This window comes from Schistocerca gregaria, chromosome 5 (genome assembly GCF_023897955.1).
Source record: "Schistocerca gregaria isolate iqSchGreg1 chromosome 5, iqSchGreg1.2, whole genome shotgun sequence".
Lineage (NCBI taxonomy): Eukaryota > Metazoa > Arthropoda > Insecta > Orthoptera > Acrididae > Schistocerca > Schistocerca gregaria.
In genome coordinates, this window is record NC_064924.1 from 168,284,787 (window position 1) to 168,306,560 (window position 21,774).

A 21,774-nucleotide genomic window follows, 5' to 3' on the forward strand; every position below is an offset into this window, starting at 1 on the left:
ACAGTTTGAGGCAGACACTAGTTTTGTCCTACAGTAGCGATTACTGTTGATCTCTACACAGGTCAATACTTAGACATTTCATCCCACACTGTAACACTAATTAGCGTGTAGAATGCTCACTGCAATCCAATGTGTGGTTAACTTGAAAATAGGTTTACAACACTCCATAAACCTTTTGAACGGTTGTCAGTAATATGACTTGTCACTATTCAGTATAATATTTCCCTGCAGCAGTGGGGACACTCTCAGCTGGTACTAAATCACGAGTTGCTCACTGGCTCATGGCTTCACCCACATTATCACATGCACTCACCTAGCGCTTGAGGGCTTGACAATTGATTCTGCCTACTGTTGACCTGTGTGATGACAAACTGTGTTTTGTCTGTGTGATGACAAACTGTGTTTTGTCTCTGAGTGAGGTTTGTGAACACCTTACAAATGTCAGACCACAAATTGGTGCTGTGACATTTGCTACAATACAATGCCTTGGTTCGCTGTCATTGACCATCGTCCATACAGTGATGACTTGGTCACATTAGATTTTCATCTGTTTCCAAAACTTAAAAGAACACCTTTGAGAACTTAACTTTGTTAGTGATAAAGTGACGAAAACAGAGATGCGGTTCTGGCTCCATCAACAGTCAAATGTTCTACAGTGATGGTATCAACGAACTGGTCCTTTGTTGGGAGAAATGTTTTTGTCGCAAGGATTACAATTAAGAAATAAATTAGTAGACATGACGAAGATTTTTCTTAATAACACTGATTGTATTTAAAAAGCTTTTAAGAGTTCTCACAATAATAATTCTGAGTCGATTACTTTTCAGCACACCCACGAAGGAATGTGGAAAGCATACAGGATTTTCTTGCCATGCACAAGTTAACCATGGGTTTAAGGTTGAGTACAAGGTCAGATATTGTAAATCGGTTATATGGAATCAAGATAATCATATGGACTATGTGACTGTACAACAATATTTAAATTTATCTCTCAGTAACATAGTCCTAACTTTATCTGGCAACAGTTTGAACAGAAATGTGAAGAAATTATTTGAGCCTGTTAGCCCAAACATCTTTAGTTTCAATTGCTATTCTTAGGTTCATGTTGGAATAGTCACACCTACATTGCTACACAAAGTCAGTTGCTAAGATTGAAACATGATTATAGTCATCTACAAATAATGTAATGTAGAAAAAAATGTTTTGAGGTTTGTTAAGTTCCCTATTGAGCAATGTGTGTTAAATATGCAAGACAAATATACACTCCTGGAAATTGAAATAAGAACACCGTGAATTCATTGTCCCAGGAAGGGGAAACTTTATTGACACATTCCTGGGGTCAGATACATCACATGATCACACTGACAGAATCACAGGCACATAGACACAGGCAACAGAGCATGCACAATGTCGGCACTAGTACAGTGTATATCCACCTTTCGCAGCAATGCAGGCTGCTATTCTCCCATGGAGAAGATCGTAGAGATGCTGGATGTAGTCCTGTGGAACGGCTTGCCATGCCATTTCCACCTGGCACCTCAGTTGGACCAGCGTTCGTGCTGGACGTGCAGACCGCGTGAGACGACGCTTCATCCAGTCCCAAACATGCTCAATGGGGGACAGATCCGGAGATCTTGCTGGCCAGGGTAGTTGACTTACACCTTCTAGAGCACGTTGGGTGGCACGGGATACATGCGGACGTGCATTGTCCTGTTGGAACACCAAGTTCCCTTGCCGGTCTAGGAATGGTAGAACGATTACGGTTTGGATGTACCGTGCACTATTCAGTGTCCCCTCGACGATCACCAGAGGTGTACGGCCAGTGTAGGAGATCGCTCCCCACACCTTGATGCCGGGTGTTGGCCTCGGTCGTATGCAGTCCTGATTGTGGCGCTCACCTGCACGGCGCCAAACACGCATACGACCATCATTGGCACCAAGGCAGAAGCGACTCTCATCGCTGAAGACGACACGTCTCCATTCGTCCCTCCATTCTCGCCTGTCGCGACACCACTGGAGGCGGGCTGCACGATGTTGGGGTGTGAGCGGAAGACGGCCTAACGGTGTGCGGGACCGTAGCCCAGCTTCATGGAGACGGTTGCGAATGGTCCTCGCCGATACCCCAGGAGCAACAGTGTCCCTAATTTGCTGGGAAGTGGCGGTGCGGTCCCCTACGGCACTGCGTAGGATCCTACGGTCTTGGCGTGCATCCGTGTGTCGCTGCGGTCCGGTCCCAGGTCGACAGGCACGTACACCTTCCGCCGACCACTGGCGACAACATCGATGTACTGTGGAGACCTCACGCCCCACGTGTTGAGCAATTCGGCGGTACGTCCACCCGGCCTCCCGCATGCCCACTATACGCCCTCGCTCAAAGTCCGTCAACTGCACATACGGTTCACGTCCATGCTGTCGCGGCATGCTACCAGTGTTAAAGACTGCGATGGAGCTCTGTGTGCCACGGCAAACTGGCTGACACTGACGGCGGCGGTGCACAAATGCTGCGCAGCTAGCGCCATTCGACGGCCAACACCGCGGTTCCTGGTGTGTCCGCTGTGCCGTGCGTGTGATCATTGCTTATACAGCCCACTCGCAGTGTCCGGAGCAAGTATGGTGGGTCTGACACACCGGTGTCAATGTGTTCTTTTTTCCATTTCCAGGAGTGTATAAGCCAGGTTTGTGAATTGTAATGCTTATCTCTGTTTCCCTAATTTCAGAATTGTTATCTATAATATTCAAATAGATTTATTGCTTATTTAATGGCATTTGGTCTTTTTCAGATAATGCATAAGGCTGTCTATCATAGTATGAGGGGAAACCTTCAGCGTAGATATACAATGCAGCGTTTACACATATTCCCAGATGACAATGTCCCAGATGAAATCATGGGAAATGTTACCAACCAGATAAGACAGATAAGGCCTGTACCAAAGCGTTTGGACAAGTATTCTGAAGAGGAAGTGCAGCAATTTCCAAAAGTAATGGACTGGCCAGAAGATCATGTTTTGAGATAACAAAGGCTACAGTCAATTAGTTCTATGTAATGTTTATATTTGGCAATGTGTGCATTATTGTACCAAAAGTTATAATACATACATTTTGTTACAGAAAATCTGTGTCATAATACTACTAGTGCCCTTTCCTGCAAAGGCTTTTTCCGGCAGTTAGGGTTTTCTTTTTAATGCAAGAGAATATTAGTTTCTTATAAGTGATTATACAAGAGTGCTGTCACAGCAGGTGGATTTTTTTCATATATGAAACTTATGTGTAATAATGTAGTATAGAGCAGGTGTCAGCAATTTATGCATATTTCCAGTATTTTAAAATTTAACAAGGGAAAGTGCAGAATGAGATAACAATATTACAAAGGGGATGGATTGCTACTCAGCATATAGAGAAGATGATGAGTCATTGCGTGACCACTATTGCTGGCTGTATGTGGGAGGTGGTAGATGACTGGAGGGACAAGGCACGGGAGGTCTATTTCTGTACAAGGTTATTTATTTTATTTATTTACGCATCAAGTTACGTAGGACCAAATTGAGGAGCAAATCTCCAAGGTCATGGAACGTGTCAGTACATGAAATTACAACATAAAAGTAATGAGAGATAAAAATAAAATGTTTATGAACCTAAAAAAGTCAACAATACAAGAAGAATAAGCTTAATTTTTCAAGGAACTACTCGACAGAATAGAAGGAATGACCCATGAGGAAACTGTTCAGTTTCAATTTGAAAGCATGTGGGTTGCTGCTAAGATTTTTGAATTCGATTGGTAGATTATTGAAGATGGCTGCAACAGTATACTGCACACCTTTTTGCCCAAGATTTAAGGAAGTCCGATCCAAGACGCAGGTTTGATTCCTGCCGAGTATTAACAGAGTGAAAGCTGCTTATTATTGAGAATAAGCTAATATTGCTACCAAGAAATGGCAGTAAGGAAAATATATAATAGAAAGAAACATTCCACATAGGAAAAATATATTAAAAAACAAAGATGCTGTGACTTACCAAACGAGAAAGTGCTGGTAGATAGACACAATAAAAAACACACACACACAAATTTCAAGCTTTCGCAACCCAAGGTTGCTTTATCAGGAAAAAGGGAAGGAGAGGGAAAGACGAAAGGATGTGGGTTTTAAGGGAGACACACACACACACACACACACACACACACACACACACACAGGCAGACATATCTGTGTCTGTGGGTGGTGGTTTGCCTCCTCATTGCCTCTTTTTTTTTTTTTTTTTTTTTTTTTTTAAAATGTCAAAATACCCAGACTCATGAACAGGGGTAGACAAGAGGTTCGTGAGCTTACACCATTTATTGCCCAAACTGCCCGTTTCTGAGCCAAAAATATCCTTTTAGAATGGGAAGAGTTATCCCAAAATATAATATCATACAACATAAGTGAATGGAAAATAAGCAAAGAAGACTAATTTTCGTGTTGAACACTCACTCACTTCAGACACCGTTCGAATAGTAAGAATTGCACCATTAAGTCTTTTAACAAGATACTGAATGTGGGCTTTCCACGACAGTTTACCATCTACCTGAACACCTAGAAATTTGAACTGTTCAGTTTCACTAATCATATGCCCGTTCTGTGAAATTAAAACATCAGGTTTTGTTGATTTTGTGTTAGAAACTGTAAAAGTGAGTCTTACTGTAATTTAGCGTTAGTTTATTTTCTATGAGCCATGAAGTTATGTCATGAACTGCACTATTTGAAGCCAAGCCAATGTTGCACACATCCTTTACTACCAAGCTAGTGTCATCAGCAAACAGAAATATTTGAGGGTTACTTGTAATACTAGAGGGCATATCATTTATATAAATAAGGAACAGGAATGTCCCAAACACTGATCCCTGGGGCACCCCCCACTTGACCATACCCCACTCAGACCCACATCATAGCCATTCTCAACATAGTGTATAACGACCTTTTGCCGTCTGTTGCTAAAGTAAGAGGTGAACCAAATGTAAGCTACTCCCCGTATTCTGTAATGGTCCAACTTCTGGAGCAATATTTTGTGATCAACACAATAAAATGCCTTAGTTAAATAAAAAAAATATGCCTATCGTTTGAAACCTTTTGTTTAATCCATTCAGTACCTCACAGAGAAAAGAGAATATAGCATTTTCAGTTGCTAAACAATTTCAAAAACGGAACTGTTCATTTGACAGCAAATCGTGTGGTATAAAATGATATTGTCCTTACATACACAGCCTTTTCAATAGCTTAAGCAAACACTGATGGCATAGAAATAGGTCTAAAATTATCTACATTATTCCTTTCTCCCTTTTTATAAAACAGCTTTACAAATGAGTACTTTAATCGTTCAGGAAACTGACCATTCCTAAAGGAAAAATTACAAATATGGCTAAATGCAGGGCTAACATGTGCAGCACAGTATTTTAATATTCTGGTAGGCACTCCATCGTATCCATGAAGTCCTTCAGTGATTTAATTATTGACTCAATCTCTCCCTTGTCTGTATCACAGAGGAATTTGCCAAGAAAGTTATATGATTCCCTGTAACATGTGCAGCACAGTATTTTAATATTCTGGTAGGCACTCCATCGTATCTATGAGAGTCCTTCAGTGATTTAATTATTGACTCAATCTCTCCCTTGTCTGTATCACAGAGGAATTTGCCAAGGAAGTTATATGATTCCCTGTAAAAAGTCAATTTTCATTTAATTCACCACAAATGCTCAGAAAATGATTGTTAAATACTGTTCATATATCTGATATATCAGTAACGTAAATACCACGACCTTGTGCTGCTGACTAGACACTTACTTCACAACTGGCCATATGGTTTTAATTTTATCCTGTGAATTAGCTATTCTATGTGCATACCGCATACTCTTTGCCTTATACCAAGTGAGGTGGCACAGTGGCACTCGCATTCAGGAGGACAGTAGTTCAATCCCACATCCACCCATCCTGATTTAGGTTTTCCGTGATTTCCCTAAATTGCTCCAGGCAAATGCTGGGACGGTTTCTTTGAAAGGGCATGGCCAACTTCCTTCTCCGTCCTTCCCTAATTCGATGAGACCGATGACCTCACTGTCTGGTCTCCTCCTCCAAACAACCCAACCCAAACCTTTGCCTTCCTAATAACATTTTAAAGCACCTTACAGTACTGTTTGTAATGGGCTACTGTAGCTTGATTGTGACTACTCCTAACATTTTGATATAATTCCCGCTTTGTTCTACATGACATTCTTATCCCATTAGTCATCCACCCGGGCTGCCTACTACTGCTAGTGCCCCTTTTCGAACGTTCCAATGGAAAGCAACTCTCAAAGAACATGAGAAATGTGTGAAGGAAAACATTATATTTATCATCTATGTCATTGGCACTACACACATTCTGCCACTCTTCTTCCTTGACAAGGTTTAAAAAACTCTCTATTGCTGTTGGATTAACTTTCCTACATAGTTTGTAATTATATGTGACATTTGTTTGACTACAAAAGCCTTTTAGTGTTAAAATTTGTGCATCATGGTCTGAAAGGCCATTCACCCTTTTACTAACAGAATGCCCATCTAGTAATGAAGAATGAATAAAAATGTTGTCTATGACTGTGCTACTGTTCCCCTGCACCCTAAATGGAATGTATATTGAAGTCGCCACATATAACTAATTTTTGGCACTTCCTACAAAGTGAATCAAGAACCCTCTCTTGCTTGAGCAGAAATGCTCTGAAGTCAGAGTTAGGGGACTCTTAAACAACAATTAGAAGTTTAGTTTCACTAAATTCAAGTGCCCCTGCACAATATTCAAATATCTGTTCAGTGTCTCCGGACTCAAATGGAATACTGTTTGTTTGTTACGTACATGGCCACTCCCCAACCCCACAAGGGACTCCTTGAAAAACAGCCACCTAATCTGTATCCTGGTAAAGGAAGTCTCGATTTGTCAAATTATTTAAGTGGTGCTCCAACATATCAATAATTTCCGAGTCAACATCTATAAGCAGTTCACTAACTTTATCTCTAATACCTCTTATATTTTGATGAAATATGCTAATTCCTTCTCTGCTTGGAAACATGACATCCTCTGAAGGTGAGCCCTTAGAGGGACTTCCTTTAAGCAGGTATACCTATCAACTGACTTCAATCTAAAAAATGTGCGGCTCTAAAACCAACTACTACAGAAATTTTTCCATGAGTGATCACACCACCACCCACCACACTGTCACCTATAAGCTTTGCCAGCCTCCCCTTTCCATACCTATTGAGGTGCAGGCCATCCCTATTGAAACCAGACCTACTGATAGACCCAACTGGCACCACTGAACTGTGTCCCATGTCCTCAGCCATCAGCACCTTCCCCAAACCCCATGTTAACGTGCCTAACAGCAGCATTAAGATGAGGCCGATCATGACGCTGAAACAGTTGCACGAAATGCACATTAGTGCCACCAGTTTGAGTAGCTATCTTTACTAGGTCACCACCTACATCATGTTCAGCATGCCTATCAAGACTGTTCCCTGGTGCACCCACTATCACTACCTGATCCTTCTTCGTGAAATTCCTACATAACTCCCCTGTGCTGTCAGTCACCTGAGCCAACCTTGCACTAGGCTTCACAATGCTTGTGGCCTGGTACTCACTCCCCAACACTTCCTGCAACTGCTGGCCCACACCTCTACCATGTGAATTACGTAGCAGCAGAACCTCCTTCTTTCTGTTAGACTTATCAACTGACCTAGGCCTCCTAACTGCTGAGGACTGGTGCATGTTACCTACATCTACAGCTACAAGAGGCTCCTCTCCACTCAACTCTTACAGTTGGTCAAATTTATTGCATATACATAAAGTATAACTGTCTGAATACCTCCTCCTCCTAGCTGCCTTCTTGCCAATTGCCAGTTTCCATTCCCCATCACCCTTCACGCTCCTCAACCTATCTAGTTCCTCCTTTGGGCATTGTAACTGCACCTGAAGGGCACAAATCTTATGCTCCTGCTCGCTCCTCTATCAACTTATTTCTACTACAGATTCTGCATTCCCAGGAGAGGATCTCGCTAGAATGCCCACTGGCTTCCCCACTGTATTCCCCCCCCCCCCCCCCCCCCCCCATGAAAAGATTTTGAACAAATCCCACACCGTAACCCATTACTTACAAACCTATGACAGAGCCCACACTTCCCACTCATGGTAAAATTTTACATTTACTTAAAAAAGCTCTACATCTATGTTACCTTCTACTACACCACAGCTAATACCAATACCAACAAAACTTCACAAAATTACTAGCTAAAACCAAAAATTCAAGCAGCCACTATAACACTCAATGAAGTTAAAACACTGAATGAAAATTTTACTGAAATATTTCACTAGAAACAATAAGAAACGTCAGCTGAAAACTAGTGCATGAAGTTTAATAAATGACTTCAATGCACAGAAAACTCAGGAAGATAACATTTCCAAAATTTTATTAAATAGTTATTTCACCACAAATAGCACGAAACACCGCTGAAAACTATTACATTTAATAACTGTATTATAGTGCGCAAATAACTTTGTCAGCTTTATAACCACTACAGCTGCAGCTTCATGCCGCAAAATGTAAACACACTACTGAGGCGTGAGGCTTGGACGAATGGCGTAAGCACAGTCACAAATTACAGACCACTCAAGTCCATAACACAGGAAGAAAGATTGAGATTAATGAAAATCCACTAATAAGTTACTTTTACAGCAAATATTAACACAAGTAAACTTTAAAATAAGTAACTGAAGACTAAAACTTTATAAAATATGGACTTGCAATTTGTTTGAGGTGGTCACATTGAGGAAAGTGGCCTGTTTAGTTGAGCAGGACCAGGTGAAACAAATGGTGAAGTTGTTCTGGTTCTGAAGGAATGCAGATAGGGTTTCCCCACCCTCGGTCAAGGTCACTAAGATTTCGTAAGTGAATTCTAGGATAAACTGTTCCAGGTGGAATTATTAAAAATCTTGTGGAATTGTAATAAGGTTTATCTGAACACTTCTATCATACATCATTATTTCACATTAACTGGACATATTATTAGTTGGAAATAAATTCACCCATGACAGATTGGGATTTTGGATTGTTAGGAAGGATTCCTCTAGATGGCCCATGAATAGTTTGGCATAGATTAGGGCTATTGCTGTACCATGGATTTGTTTGTAGTTTAAGCCTTCAAAGGTAAAGTAATTGTGGGTGAGAATGTACACTAATTGTGTGTGGGGAGGGGGGGGGGGGGGAGAGATCACAACACCAACAAGTAGTTGTTTGACATATACGACTTTTGGTAGGCATGTTCCTACATCTGAAAGACAATATGTCTTCAGATTTTGCACCAGTCAAATAAGATGGTGTTAGTAACGCCACTATTAGGAACTATTAGGGTGCAAATCAGGTTTGCTTTAAATACATATTATAACAGTCATAACCTTTGAGATTGGACATGGTGAGCTGACAGTGGTAGCGTGTGATCATTGCTTGTACAGCCCTCTCGCAGTGTCCGGAGCAAGTATGGTGGGTCTGACACACCGGTGTCAATGTGTTCTTTTTTCTATTTCCAGGAGTGTAGTTCACATCTGTTTTTTTGTTGTTTTCATTTCTTTGAGATGTCTGTGTGGTATTTCACCTGTTCTCGCTATTCATCACATTTACTTGTGGCAGTAATATGTTCTCACCACATGACTCACATTCTATAACCAATGTGCATTATGATGACTGCCAAGACTACAGAAAGAGAACAGACATTTCTATGACACGATGGACAGTTCACCATGTTGTGTAATAAGAGAGGATGGGGAGAAAAAAAAAAAAAAAAAAAACATGAGGGAGATCGAGATTTGAACCCAACTCGTCCACATTGTAGGTCAACACCGTGATCCCTTAACCATTCACCATCACTATTCCAGCTTCCTTAATGTTTCACTTGTTAAGCTTGGACCATTCACTGTTTCGATTTTGCTATTTTTTTCTCAGTTCAGTACACATTCTTCATGTTTTCATTCTTCATCTGTGTTCAGTTTTTGACAGGTTATCTGCTGGGTCATCTTACCACTAAATGTGACGGGAGTGCAATGGGAAGTTTCTCTTGAGCGCCTCCAATGGATTACTATATGATAAAATTCTTAACTTAATATACTATAACTCATTCAGAAACCCAAAAAATAGGTTTAGTGTCAATACAGCTTTAACATATACTGATGTCCGATCTAATTTTACTACAGTATATAATGAGTGAATTAGCATATTTTAGGAATGTGCTATCATCTAGCGGGATTTATGCCGAGCAAACAGGGATAAAAGTCCACCACAGTATGCTACCACCTGGTGGCACTGACGTAAACTTCTAGTTGAATGACAGGGACTAGCTATGCACATTGTGAACTGTGCACATTCCTTATCAAATCTGTATGTATTTGGCCAGTAAGGCAATTACGTCACACGAGTTGCAGAATGCGCAAAAGAACCTTAAAATAAAATAGAAAGAAACTTCCACATGGGAAAATATATTAAAAACAAAGATTCCAAGACTTACCAAGCGGGGAAAGCGCCGGTAGACAGGCACAATAAAATAACACACAAACACACACACAGAATTTCTAGCTTTCGCAACCGACGATTGCTTCTTCAGGAAAGAGGGAAGGAGAGGGAAAGACGAAAGGATGTGGGTTTTAAGGGAGAGGGTAAGGAGTCATTCCAATCCTGAGAGTGGAAAGACTTACCTTAGGGAGAAAAAAGGACAGGTGTGCACTCGCGCACACACACACATATCCATCCGCACATACACAGACACAAGCTTGCTTTGACATACAGTGTGGAGTGTTTCCTCTTTTATAGAATATTTATGGGTAGGGGATGTGCTTGGTGGGCACCTGCATGTTCTTTTGGAAAAAAAATGAAATTCATAGTACACACATACACAGTGAAAGAGAGTGCACTCAATAGATCTCCTGGATGCGGAGAGGGATCTGCGTGCATGGTGCAAGTACGAGAGAGAGAGAGAGACCTTCGACATATGGGAAAAATATATTAAAAAGTCTTGTGTCTGTGTATGTATGGATGTGTGTGTGTGTGTGTGTGTGTGTGTGTGTGTGTGTGTGTGTGTGTGTGTGTGTGTGTGTGTGTGTGTGTGCACGCGCGCGAGTATATACCTATCATTTTTTCCCCCTAAGGTAAGTCTTTCCTCTCCCGGGATTGGAATGACTCCTTACCCTCTCCCTTAAAACCCACATCCTTTCATCTTTCCTGACGAAGCAGCCGCCGGTTGCGAAACCTCGAAATTCTTTGTGTGTGTTTGTGTGTTTTCTTCATTGTGCCTATCTACCGGCGCTTTCCCGCTTGGTAAGTCTTGGAATCTTTAATATATTTTTCCCATGTGGAAGTTTCTTTCTATTTTATTTATATATATATACAAATCAGTTGGGTCTACTGAGAAATCTATCAATGGAGTAGATGGAGTTGGCCACCAATAAATCCTTTAGGCTTCTCTTAAACTGAATTTCACTTGTTGTTAAGCTTTTTATTGCTGCTGGCAAGTTATTGAATATGTGTGTTCCTGAATAATGTACACCTTTTTGTACAAGAGTAAATGACTTTAAATCCTACAGGGCTTATCTTTAGATGACAAGAAAATGGAGGGATGATATGTAACATGGTGCGAGACTAGTTGAAGATTGTTGGAAACAGAATACAGGCTTTTCACTTAACAAAAGGAAATATTGGTGCTGAATTCTTTCTGGGGCATCTCACACAGGTTCAGGATCTGACAGCAAAAAACACCACAAACCTGGTTACAATTCTTGTCGGCATGACTCACAACTTCGAGTAATGTTATGAATAAATCTTTTAAGGCTCATCAATGACAGCTTAACAGTGACAGCCTTCTTCGAAAAGGCCATTCCTATTCTCCAGGAAAAGGGGGGGGGGGGGAGTTACAGAATAGTCAGCAAGTCAGCATCCGAGCTTGGCCAGTGGATTAGTACTAACTGGGACAGAATCTCAAGTGAATCTGCCGGGTGGTAATAATTAAAGATGAGCTACATGTGGAGGTCCAGTATGGGCTATAATTCTCATATTGTTGTGGTCTTCAGTCCAAAGACTGGTTTGATGCAGCTCTCCGTGCTACTCTTATCTTGTGCAAGCTACTTCATCTCCAGGTAACTACTGCATCCTTCTTAATCTGCTTAGTGTATTCATATCTTGGTCTCCCTCTATGATTTTTACCCTCTACTCTGCCCTCCAATACTAACTTGGTGATCCCTTGATGCCTCAGAACATGCCATACCAACCGATCACTTCTTCTAGTCAAGTTGTGCCACAAATTCCTCTTCTCCCCAATTCTCTTGAGTATGTTCTCATTAGTTGCATGATCTACCCATCTAATTTTCAGCATGTTTCTCTAGCACCACATTTTGAAAGCTTCTATTAACTTCTTGTCTGAACTACTTATTGTCCATGTTTCACATCCGTACATGGCTACATTCCATCCAAATACTTTAAGATTTCCTGACTCTTAAATCTATACTCGATGTTAATAAATTTCTCTTCTTCAGTAACACTTTTCTTGCCCATTGCCAGACTACATTTTATATCCTCTCTACATGGACCATCATCAGTTATTTTGCCCCCTAAATAGCAAAACTAACCTACTACTTTGAGTGCCTCATTTAATAATCTAATTCCCTCAGCATCACCTGATTTAATTTGACTACATTCCATTAGTCTTGTTTTGCTTTTGTTGATGTTCATCTTATACCCTCTTTTGAAGACACTGTCCATTCCGTTCAACTGCTCCAGGTCCTTTGCTGTCTCTTGAGAGAATTACAATGTCGTCAGCAAAGCTCAAAGATTTTATTTATTCTCCATGCATTTTAATTCCTACTCCAAATTTTTCTTTTGCTTCCTTTACTGCTGCTTGCTCAATATATAGATTGAATAACATTGGGGATAGGCTACAACCCTGTCTCGCTCCCTTCCCAACCACTGCTTCACTTTCATGTCCCTCGACTCTTATAACTGCCATCTGGTTTCTGAACAAATTGTAAGTAGCCTTTTGCTCCCTGTATTTGACCCTTGCCACCCTTAGAATTTGAAAGAGAGTATTCCAGTCAACACTGTCAAAAGCTTTCTCTAAGTCTACTCAATACTGCTCATGTGTTCAAACATTTCTACGGAATCCAAACTGCTCTTCCCCAAGGTCGGCTTCTACCAGTTTTTCCATTCGTCTGTAAAGAATTCGTGTCAGTATATTGCAGCCATGAAACTTGATAGTTCGGTAATTTTCACACCTGTCAACACCTGCTTTCTTTGGGATTGGAATTATTATATTCTTCTTGAAGTCTAGGGGTATTTCGCCTGTCTCATACATCTTGCTCACCAGATGGTAGAGTTTTGTCAGGGCTGGCTCTCCCAAGGCTATCAGTAGTTCTAATGGAATGTTGTCTACTCCCAGGGACCTTGTTTTGACTTAGGTCTTTCAGTGCTCCGTCAAATTCTTCATGCAGTATCATATCTCCAATTTCATCTTCACCTACGTCCTCTTCCATGCCTAGAATATTGCCCTCGAGTACATCGCCCTTGTGCAGGCCCTCCATATACTGCTTCCACCTTTCTGCTTTCTGTTCTTTGCTTAGAACTGGTTTTCCATCTGAGCTCTTGATATTCATACAAGTGGTACTCTTTTCTCAAAAGGTCTCTTTAATTTTCCTGTAGGCAGTACCTATCTTACCCCTTGTAAAATATGCCTTTACATCCTTATATTCGTCCTCCAGCTATCCCTGCGTAGCCATTTTGCACTTCGTGTCAATGCCTGCTTCATTCACTGCATTTTTGTATTTTCTTCTTTCATCAGTTAAATTCATTACCTCTTCTGTTACCCAAGGAATTTTACTAGTCTTAGTTTTTTTACCTACTTGAACCTCCGTTGCCTTCACTATTTCATTTCTCAAAGCTGCACATTCTTCTTCTACTCTATTTCTTTCCCCCGTTCTCATCAATCGTTCCCTAATGCTCTCCCTGAAACTCTCTACAACCTGTGGTTCTTTCAGTTTATCCCAACCCCATCTTCTTAAATTCGCACCTTTTTGCAGTTTTAATCTACAGTTCATAACCAATATATTGTGGTCAGAGTCCACATCTGTCTGTGGAAATTTCGTACAATTTAAAACCTAGTTCCTAAATCTCTGCCTTACCATTATATAATCTATCTTAAACCTTCCAGTGTCTCCAGACCTTGTCCATATATATATCATAAAGCAGCGAATCTTGTTAGATATGCTAATGCATTAATGTCGAATTTGTTTATGCTGGGAAAAAAAAAATAATTCCAATTTTGGATACCAGATGCAAATGTGGCACTGTGAATGCAACAAAGGCATACAGAAATGTTTCTAGCGTAGTGGATTAGAAACAGGACTTGGGCAGAAAAGACCAAACAAGTAAGAAAGGCATAATGTTGATTTTATTATTAGCTATTGTTTACACGATTTGTTGAAAATGAATGCTGGAGACATTGACAATGTGCTGCAATCTTAAAACAATGATCAACAATTGCTCGCCACAGTTCTGGTGGAACCTGAGTAACCTGTTTATGTATACTGGCCATCAAATATGGTAGAGACCGAATGCGTCCTCAGTAAATGCATACATTTAGATACCACCAGAGTCAAGAGTTACTTGGATTCAGATCAGGTGATCTTGCAGGCGATGCATCTGGAAAACCTATAGAGAGAACACGTTCATGGAAGGGTGCATGCAAGCGGCATGAGGTGTTGCCCCATCTTTCATGAAAATAGTGGTTTTCCACATAGTTTGACTCTTTCAAAGCAGATATCACATGCCTTACAAGGAGGTCTCGATAAGATGCAGACGTTGTGGCACACCTGACTTGCTATATGGGTGTATTCTCTTTAAAGAAGAACACACCGAGAATAAAGGTACTTGTGAGTCCACATCACACAGGCGCACACGACGAGCACGGTCACTCTTCGTGCACAACACATGATTTAACAGTACACCGGATTCTGCAGTTCTGTGCATTCATTGCAGACTGTAGCGTAAAATGTTCCTTATCACTCCATAGAATATTTCTTGGTCCATGTCATCAACTTTGATCTGTGCCAGAAACCGAAGAGCAAATTCATAATGTTGCTGCAGATCGTGAGGTTTCAATTGCTGCACTGTCTGGATCTTCTATGTGTACCAGTGTAAAACAGACTCCAAAAGTTTTCATACCATGGGAAGACAATTCTCATGACACTGCAAGAGCACTAGCATTACCTGGTGCATATGCTGCATGACCAGTTACAGGAACAGCAACCTCGTCAATAACTACATCTGGTATAGGACACCTTCCTCTTCCAGGTGCCATATCAAGCTCATTGGTGTTTTTGAATTTCATTGTTATCTTCTTTAAACCATTTAATGACATTGGGTCTCTCCTCGAACTTTTCAGTTGGCGATACTCTTTTATTGGAACTCTTTAATTGCTGCCGTTCATATAAATCAGTTTCACTAATAGTGCATGGTCTCTCCTCTTGATAACCATACTTTTCACTCATGTCACGGCTTGTAAAATGACAGCGTGGGTGTCATACTGTCATAGAAACAGTGTACAGTGACAAAACTGAAACTAATTTGTGTGCGGCGTAAATTGGTTCCACATTAACACATTAGCATATCTACCAAGTTTCACTGCCATACGATAATTACATCCCACATTGGACCTCAATGAGTGGCTGCGCTTCAATTATAACCACCCAGTATTATGAAAGGATTCAAAGAGTGCTGCTTATCCCTTGGGAAATACATACTGTCAGAGGAGTGTCAGGAAGGAAGAAATGCCAGTAGGCTTACAAATGAAATAATGATACTGATGATGATGATGATGATGATTAAAAATAGTGATACCATAGATGACTGGCTTAGATAGTATGCAAGGATAAAAACTGAGGTAAACTATTTCTTTTTGTTTATTTTATTCATTCCTTTATTACCAAAAAGTAGACAATGGAATAAATTTGGAATAAGTATAATTAACTATTTCTAAGCAGACACTTTATACCAATAAAAAAAATTTAATTTTGACTGCCCAGAATATGTTAAAAATAAAAGTTTTACATGGAAAAAGTGGACTGACTTGTATTCAGAATCATCTTACACTTGGTTGAATTGGTATATCTGTCATCGTAGTGCAAAGCTCGTGATGAGAGTTGGTCCTCTGAACTCATTAAAACTCTGTTCCGGGAATAAAATACTTTGATCTTAGCCACCATTCCCATTTGTTATTGCATTATGTAGTCAAACTCTTGTTGGGAACGTTATCGAGGGGAACAAATGAAAGACATATCAGCAACTTTAGGTATCCTTCATAGTACTATCCAAAACAAAGTCAATACTGAAATAGCTACATACAATCACTTCACTGTTGCTTCAACTACTATTACTCCTGATTATTTGTGCATTAAAAAAAAAAAAGATGTGCAATAGTTTTCTCTGGCAAACAGCACTAAACAACCCACCACGTGACAATAATTGCCCTTTCCATTGTTTACACGACGGCCACATAATGACAGAGCACCATTTCCATGGTTATCAGCCAGCCTGTTCTGTGTAAATCGAAAACACGCTCAGTTTTCTGATGTTAATTGGAATGTGTCAACAAAGCAATTTAAAAGAAACATGTGTTGACATTAAAAATTGCAATTATTTGAAAGGTCTGAGAACGGGAAAACTACTGCAAAACTAAGTCCTGGTTTTGGTACAGGAATGCAGACTATTTGGGGCACTAAAAGTATAAGAAGAAAATACAGGATTTTGTTAGGAAATGCAATTCTAGTTCTGGACTACCTGCATAAAAATGCACGAAGAGATCTACATTTGATGAATTAGATGCCGTTCTCTGCAATGGCTTCAGGAATAATAAGCAGAAGGTGTCATTGATTCAGGCACAATGTTTGCCAAAAAAGTTAATTTTTTTCATGCCATTCAAGAGCTAGAAGGAGAATTTAATACCTCATCTGGACGGCTAATCAGATTCGCAAACTTACTGTGCAAGGACAGCAGCTTAGTTCAAATGTTGTGGCAGTTGATTCTGGAAAGAGTTCCACAAATTTCTAGAAGAAAATTCCACAGCAGACCAAACTTATAACAGAGACAAAAGTTGTTTGTATTGGAAATGTGCACCAACCAGAACACTCGCTTGCAAGAGCGAAGTTCTTGCTCCTGGATATAAGTCATTTAAAGAAAGCATTACAATTTTGTGCACCACCAATGCTACTGGGAACCAAAAAGTGAAACTACTAGTGATTGGAGAGTCAAGAAAACCAAGAGCATTCAAGGATATTATAGCTAAGAATCTGCCTGCGTATTACTACATCCAAAAAGGAGCATAAATGGATAGTGAAATTTTAAAAACTGGTTCCTCTCACATTTTGTATTACAAGTTCAGTTGTTTCCAGAAGAGAAAGGATTGCCACAGAGTGCTTTTCTATTGTTGATAATATCCCTTCACATCCCATTGAGAAGATTCTCATCTCTGATAATGGTCTCATCATAACTATGTTGTTACCTCCTAATGTGACTGCCATTATACAGCCAGTGGAACAAAGCACAATTGCATCACTAAACCACTACTGCCAGGCTCATTTAGAGAGAATGCTGGCTAATGAGGATGATTTAGTGGTATTCTGGAAAAAGTTGACAGTTCTAGATGTCATATTCAAGATTTCTGATGCCTGGCAGGAAGTCAACACTCGTTCAATCATGTAAAAAATTTCTTCCAGATATAGAAGAAAGTGATTTTTCAGGTTTCTGTGATGAAGAAATAACAGCTGCACGAACTATTAATCTGGCAAAGGTTCTGAATGATTTCGAAGATGAGTGGCTGAAGATTGACACGTGAACCTTCCCAGTACACGAGTGATGCCGAAATTGTGACTGCTGCTTCTTGACAAAACAAATAAGAAGACAGTGACCTTGTCAGTCATAAACTGCATTGCAATGTGTTGACACTCTTATAGATTATATGGCTCAGAGGGAGTTTCAGAACAGTGACATTATTGCTGCAAGCAAAATTAATGCTGTGCAAAATAAATGTTAACTTCTCTGAGAAGCAGACCAACATCACAGACTATCTTAAGAAATAAACCAGTCTGCAGTACCTATGTGCAAAACTTCATAAACTTTTGAACAAAGAATATACATGTAAGAAAATATCTTGACGATTTATGTTTATCAATTATTTGTGTATCTTCCGCCCTACATTACCCTGAATAATTGGTAGTATACTGTAAATCTTAATATTATGGTATCAAATCACCTGACTAGGTTTAAAACAATTCTTACTGGAAGTCTGTATACTTCTATCCTGTATGTTTCAAAGCTCATTACTGAAGTACAACACTTAAAGAATTGTTCAGTGCATTATGGTACTATTTTCGATTTAGGGTATACTACTTGTATCCATCTAGGTGAATCAGTGTAATTTCTGTGACTTCCAAATAATGTTCTATGATGGAATGAACATCCATAGAAATACCTTTATATTTTTCAGTTTCCTGTAACAATATCAGAAGCTTATCCTCCTCATTTAAAAGGTTTCTTATGTTTTAAGTCCAAATGCATCACAATTGTTACCTTTGTGCATTCCAAGCTGTTGTTTCTTTGTTTCTCCACTGAGTTTCTTCCATTGCATTATTGCTATGCAAAAGCTCTCTTTTTCTTAAGCTGTTAGGCTCAAGAAGTCTTGGAATCATTAGAAATGGCAGGAATTAAACACCTAGTGCTCTTATTATATGGAAATTACTTGTGCAAAAACCTCTTACTGCAAACACTGAGGTGCAGGTCTTGCCGTATGTGGTATGGTAACTCTTGAAGCTCTAGATTTACATGTTCAACAGAACACTTCATTTTAGGCTTGTCTTATTGTCCTAAGAGTGGTACAATTTCTTCACATACCAAGCAAGGTAGCACAGGGGTTAGCACACTAACCTCGAATTTGGGAGGACGACGGTTAAACCCATGTCCAGCCATCCAGATTTAAGTTTTCCATAATTCCCTAAATTGCTCTAGGCAAATCCCAGAATGGTTCCTTTGAAATGGCATGACCCAATTCATTCCCCATTCTTGACACAATCCGAGCTTGTGCTCCATTTCTAATGACCTCAATGGAGATGGGTCGTTAAACCCAGTCTTCCTTTCCTTTAATTTCTTCTCATTACTGTGAATAGCAATTCACAGTAATGTTAATACAATGTGAGCTTTCACGACTGGATGTCATGGTTCTGTGTGGCTTCTGGGTTGTACAGCTGTGGTTGAAAAAACTTTATGGTTCTTGATGTTTTGTCCAGGGCTGCACTGGACATCTTTGAAAGTGCTCCCTGTGACATTGAGTCTTGCTGAATGATTAAAAAAGCACCTCTTAGTGATGTGCTCCTTTTCCCTTTTCTTCTACAGATTACTACATGATCTTCTTAACTAAGGTCTTTTGCCAGAGAATCTAAATCATGGGAGACATTGCTGAGCCCTGCACTTCACTTAAGCATATGTGGTACTTCTTTACTAGTTCTGACATACCCCTCTATCGGCTTCTTGCTAGCAAGAAGACCTTCATTATCTTTTTAATGTTCTGACTACTATTAGCCTTGACTTGCACTTTTTTGTTTTGTTTCCTGAACTCCTTGTTGCCTACATAATTTTGGCAGTATCTCTAAACATCTTTCTGGATTTGACAGCCTTGACCCACAGTTCATTCACCTACCTTGTTCCTAAACTCACTGTCACATCTTGGTTATTTTAATTCTTTCTGTGCTGCTGCCAGATTAGCTTTGACTTTCAGGAAGGACAATAGGAAACTGTGCAGGCTCATTTCTGATTATTATAAGTTATGTACACATTTTCACTGAAAAAAGCTTTCTGAAATGGCATGTAATGATTATAAAGAATTTGAGCACAAAATTATGTTTATAGGTGGCCTATATCAAATATGTGAAACACTATAATGAAGAATCAGTATTCACTTGACTTACATTTATTAGAGATATATTCTTGCTCTGGGATGCTTGTAAATGCAAAGTGTGGCTGCAGCTCAAAACATTCAGTGCATTTTCTTCTGTCACATAAAAATATCTTCCCAGATTAATGCTCTTCTCCTTTTCATACTGTCAGAATACTGATGAGGTTCATTCTTTTCCAAAACTTGCCTTCAAAATTATTTTACTGGTCACAGATGCTGTGTCTGATGAATCAGTGCACCAGCTACTTTAGATCATCATCATTTTTAAAAATAATTTTATATCTCTCTAAGTGACAAACAACCTTATTTTGCTTTATAATGTGGACATGAAAGATTTTTGTTGTTACTTTTTTTAAATTTATTATATGTAATCAAATCCACTGGCAGAGTGGTTTACAGATTTTAATATACTGAACAGGTATTAAAATGCTCCAAAGTAGTACCCAAACATTTTGTTATTAGTTCAGTTGAGATGGAGATCTTTGCCAACTGTATAAGCAGACACATACATCATGCTGGAAGCATGTGCTTTATATGATGAGATGGCTGCTTCCCTGGCTTCATCCCATGCATATAACTCCCTGAAACAAATTTTTTACATTAGTCACTAAAAATTGCTGTTGAATAAGGGAAATATTACTACTTGCATTGTCATTCAATCAGTGGTGGATACAGAAAAACCTCAAGGAGTGGGCACTAAAGATATCTTGAGCTACCTGTACTTTTACTGTAATAAAAAATAATCAAGTAACATGCAAAGTTTAAGAAATTTTATTTAAAGTGACTATATACATATACAAGACAATGCCATCTTATGATATAAAAAAGTTGCAGTTGCGGTTCTCTTCCTTAAATGATGAGTTCTGTGTGCCTATTCTTCAGTCTTAATATTTCTGCTTCTGAATGTAAACTACCTTCCTATTCAGCGAATAGTCCGTATTTATAATGTTATGTATATAAGGTTCTCTGTACAAGAAAACGGTAGAATATTTGTGACTTTTCTCGAACAAATGCCACACACAATAACATATCGAGATCACTAGAATGGCTGTGACTTTTCCCAAAGATATTTGTTAGCTGTCTATGGGCCAGACACAAACATATAAAATACAATGACGCAAACGCGCATTGCTACATAGGGAAGTACAACTACTTGATAACTCGATTCAGTCAAGTCAACTGACAAAAGAAACGAACAAATAGCGTGCAGGCTGACTGGTCGAGGCGGCTTGTATGGCAATGTGGATCAGAAAAATAAGTGCAAGGAGGGATGACTTCTCAAACAAGCTCCTGCGCAGTTCTTTCGTCAAATCAGTAGAACGAGAGGCGTGATATCGTGCAGCAGCAACAGTTGATGCAATTTTCTTGGTAGTTTTTCTTAGACCATGACTGAAAGGCATCTCAGTTACTGGCAACAAATGCCAACTGCAATGAATAGCAATTCAGAGTACACAATATCCTTTTTGTGCCACTAGATGCAGCATATTTTCTGTTCGTACTGCCCTAAGCTTGAGGCGAGATCTTTTGTTAGGGCTCTGCTGTTAATTTCTCCTTATGAAGTTAACATAAAGGCATCACAAATTGTCATCAGCATCTGTTGCTATGAATTATACTATGCAGTACTCCTGCACCCAACTTCTGAATATTGTCCAATGAATAAAAATGTTGAACAAAGGTTAAATGATTGCAGTTCATCACATTTGTTTTATAGTGGGACTTCCTGAATGTGGAAAACCATTAACATCTGAAC

The 21,774-nt window shown here is 39.6% G+C and overlaps 2 protein-coding genes across 2 annotated transcripts in view; one reads left to right on the plus strand and one right to left on the minus strand.

The window, feature by feature from the left end:
* The window catches only part of LOC126273373 (39S ribosomal protein L13, mitochondrial), a 37,973-nt gene extending 34,861 nt beyond the window's left edge, over positions 1 to 3,112 (plus strand). Inside the window, exon 4 of the mRNA XM_049976925.1 lies at positions 2,781 to 3,112. Coding sequence (XP_049832882.1) covers positions 2,781 to 3,014 — 234 coding nt within the window. The 3' untranslated portion in view covers positions 3,015 to 3,112. The remainder of the gene's footprint in view (positions 1 to 2,780) is intronic.
* A 16,911-nt stretch (positions 3,113 to 20,023) lies between these two features.
* The window catches only part of LOC126273372 (leukotriene A-4 hydrolase), a 98,250-nt gene continuing 96,499 nt past the window's right edge, over positions 20,024 to 21,774 (minus strand). Inside the window, exon 13 of the mRNA XM_049976923.1 lies at positions 20,024 to 20,605. Coding sequence (XP_049832880.1) covers positions 20,488 to 20,605 — 118 coding nt within the window. The 3' untranslated portion in view covers positions 20,024 to 20,487. The remainder of the gene's footprint in view (positions 20,606 to 21,774) is intronic.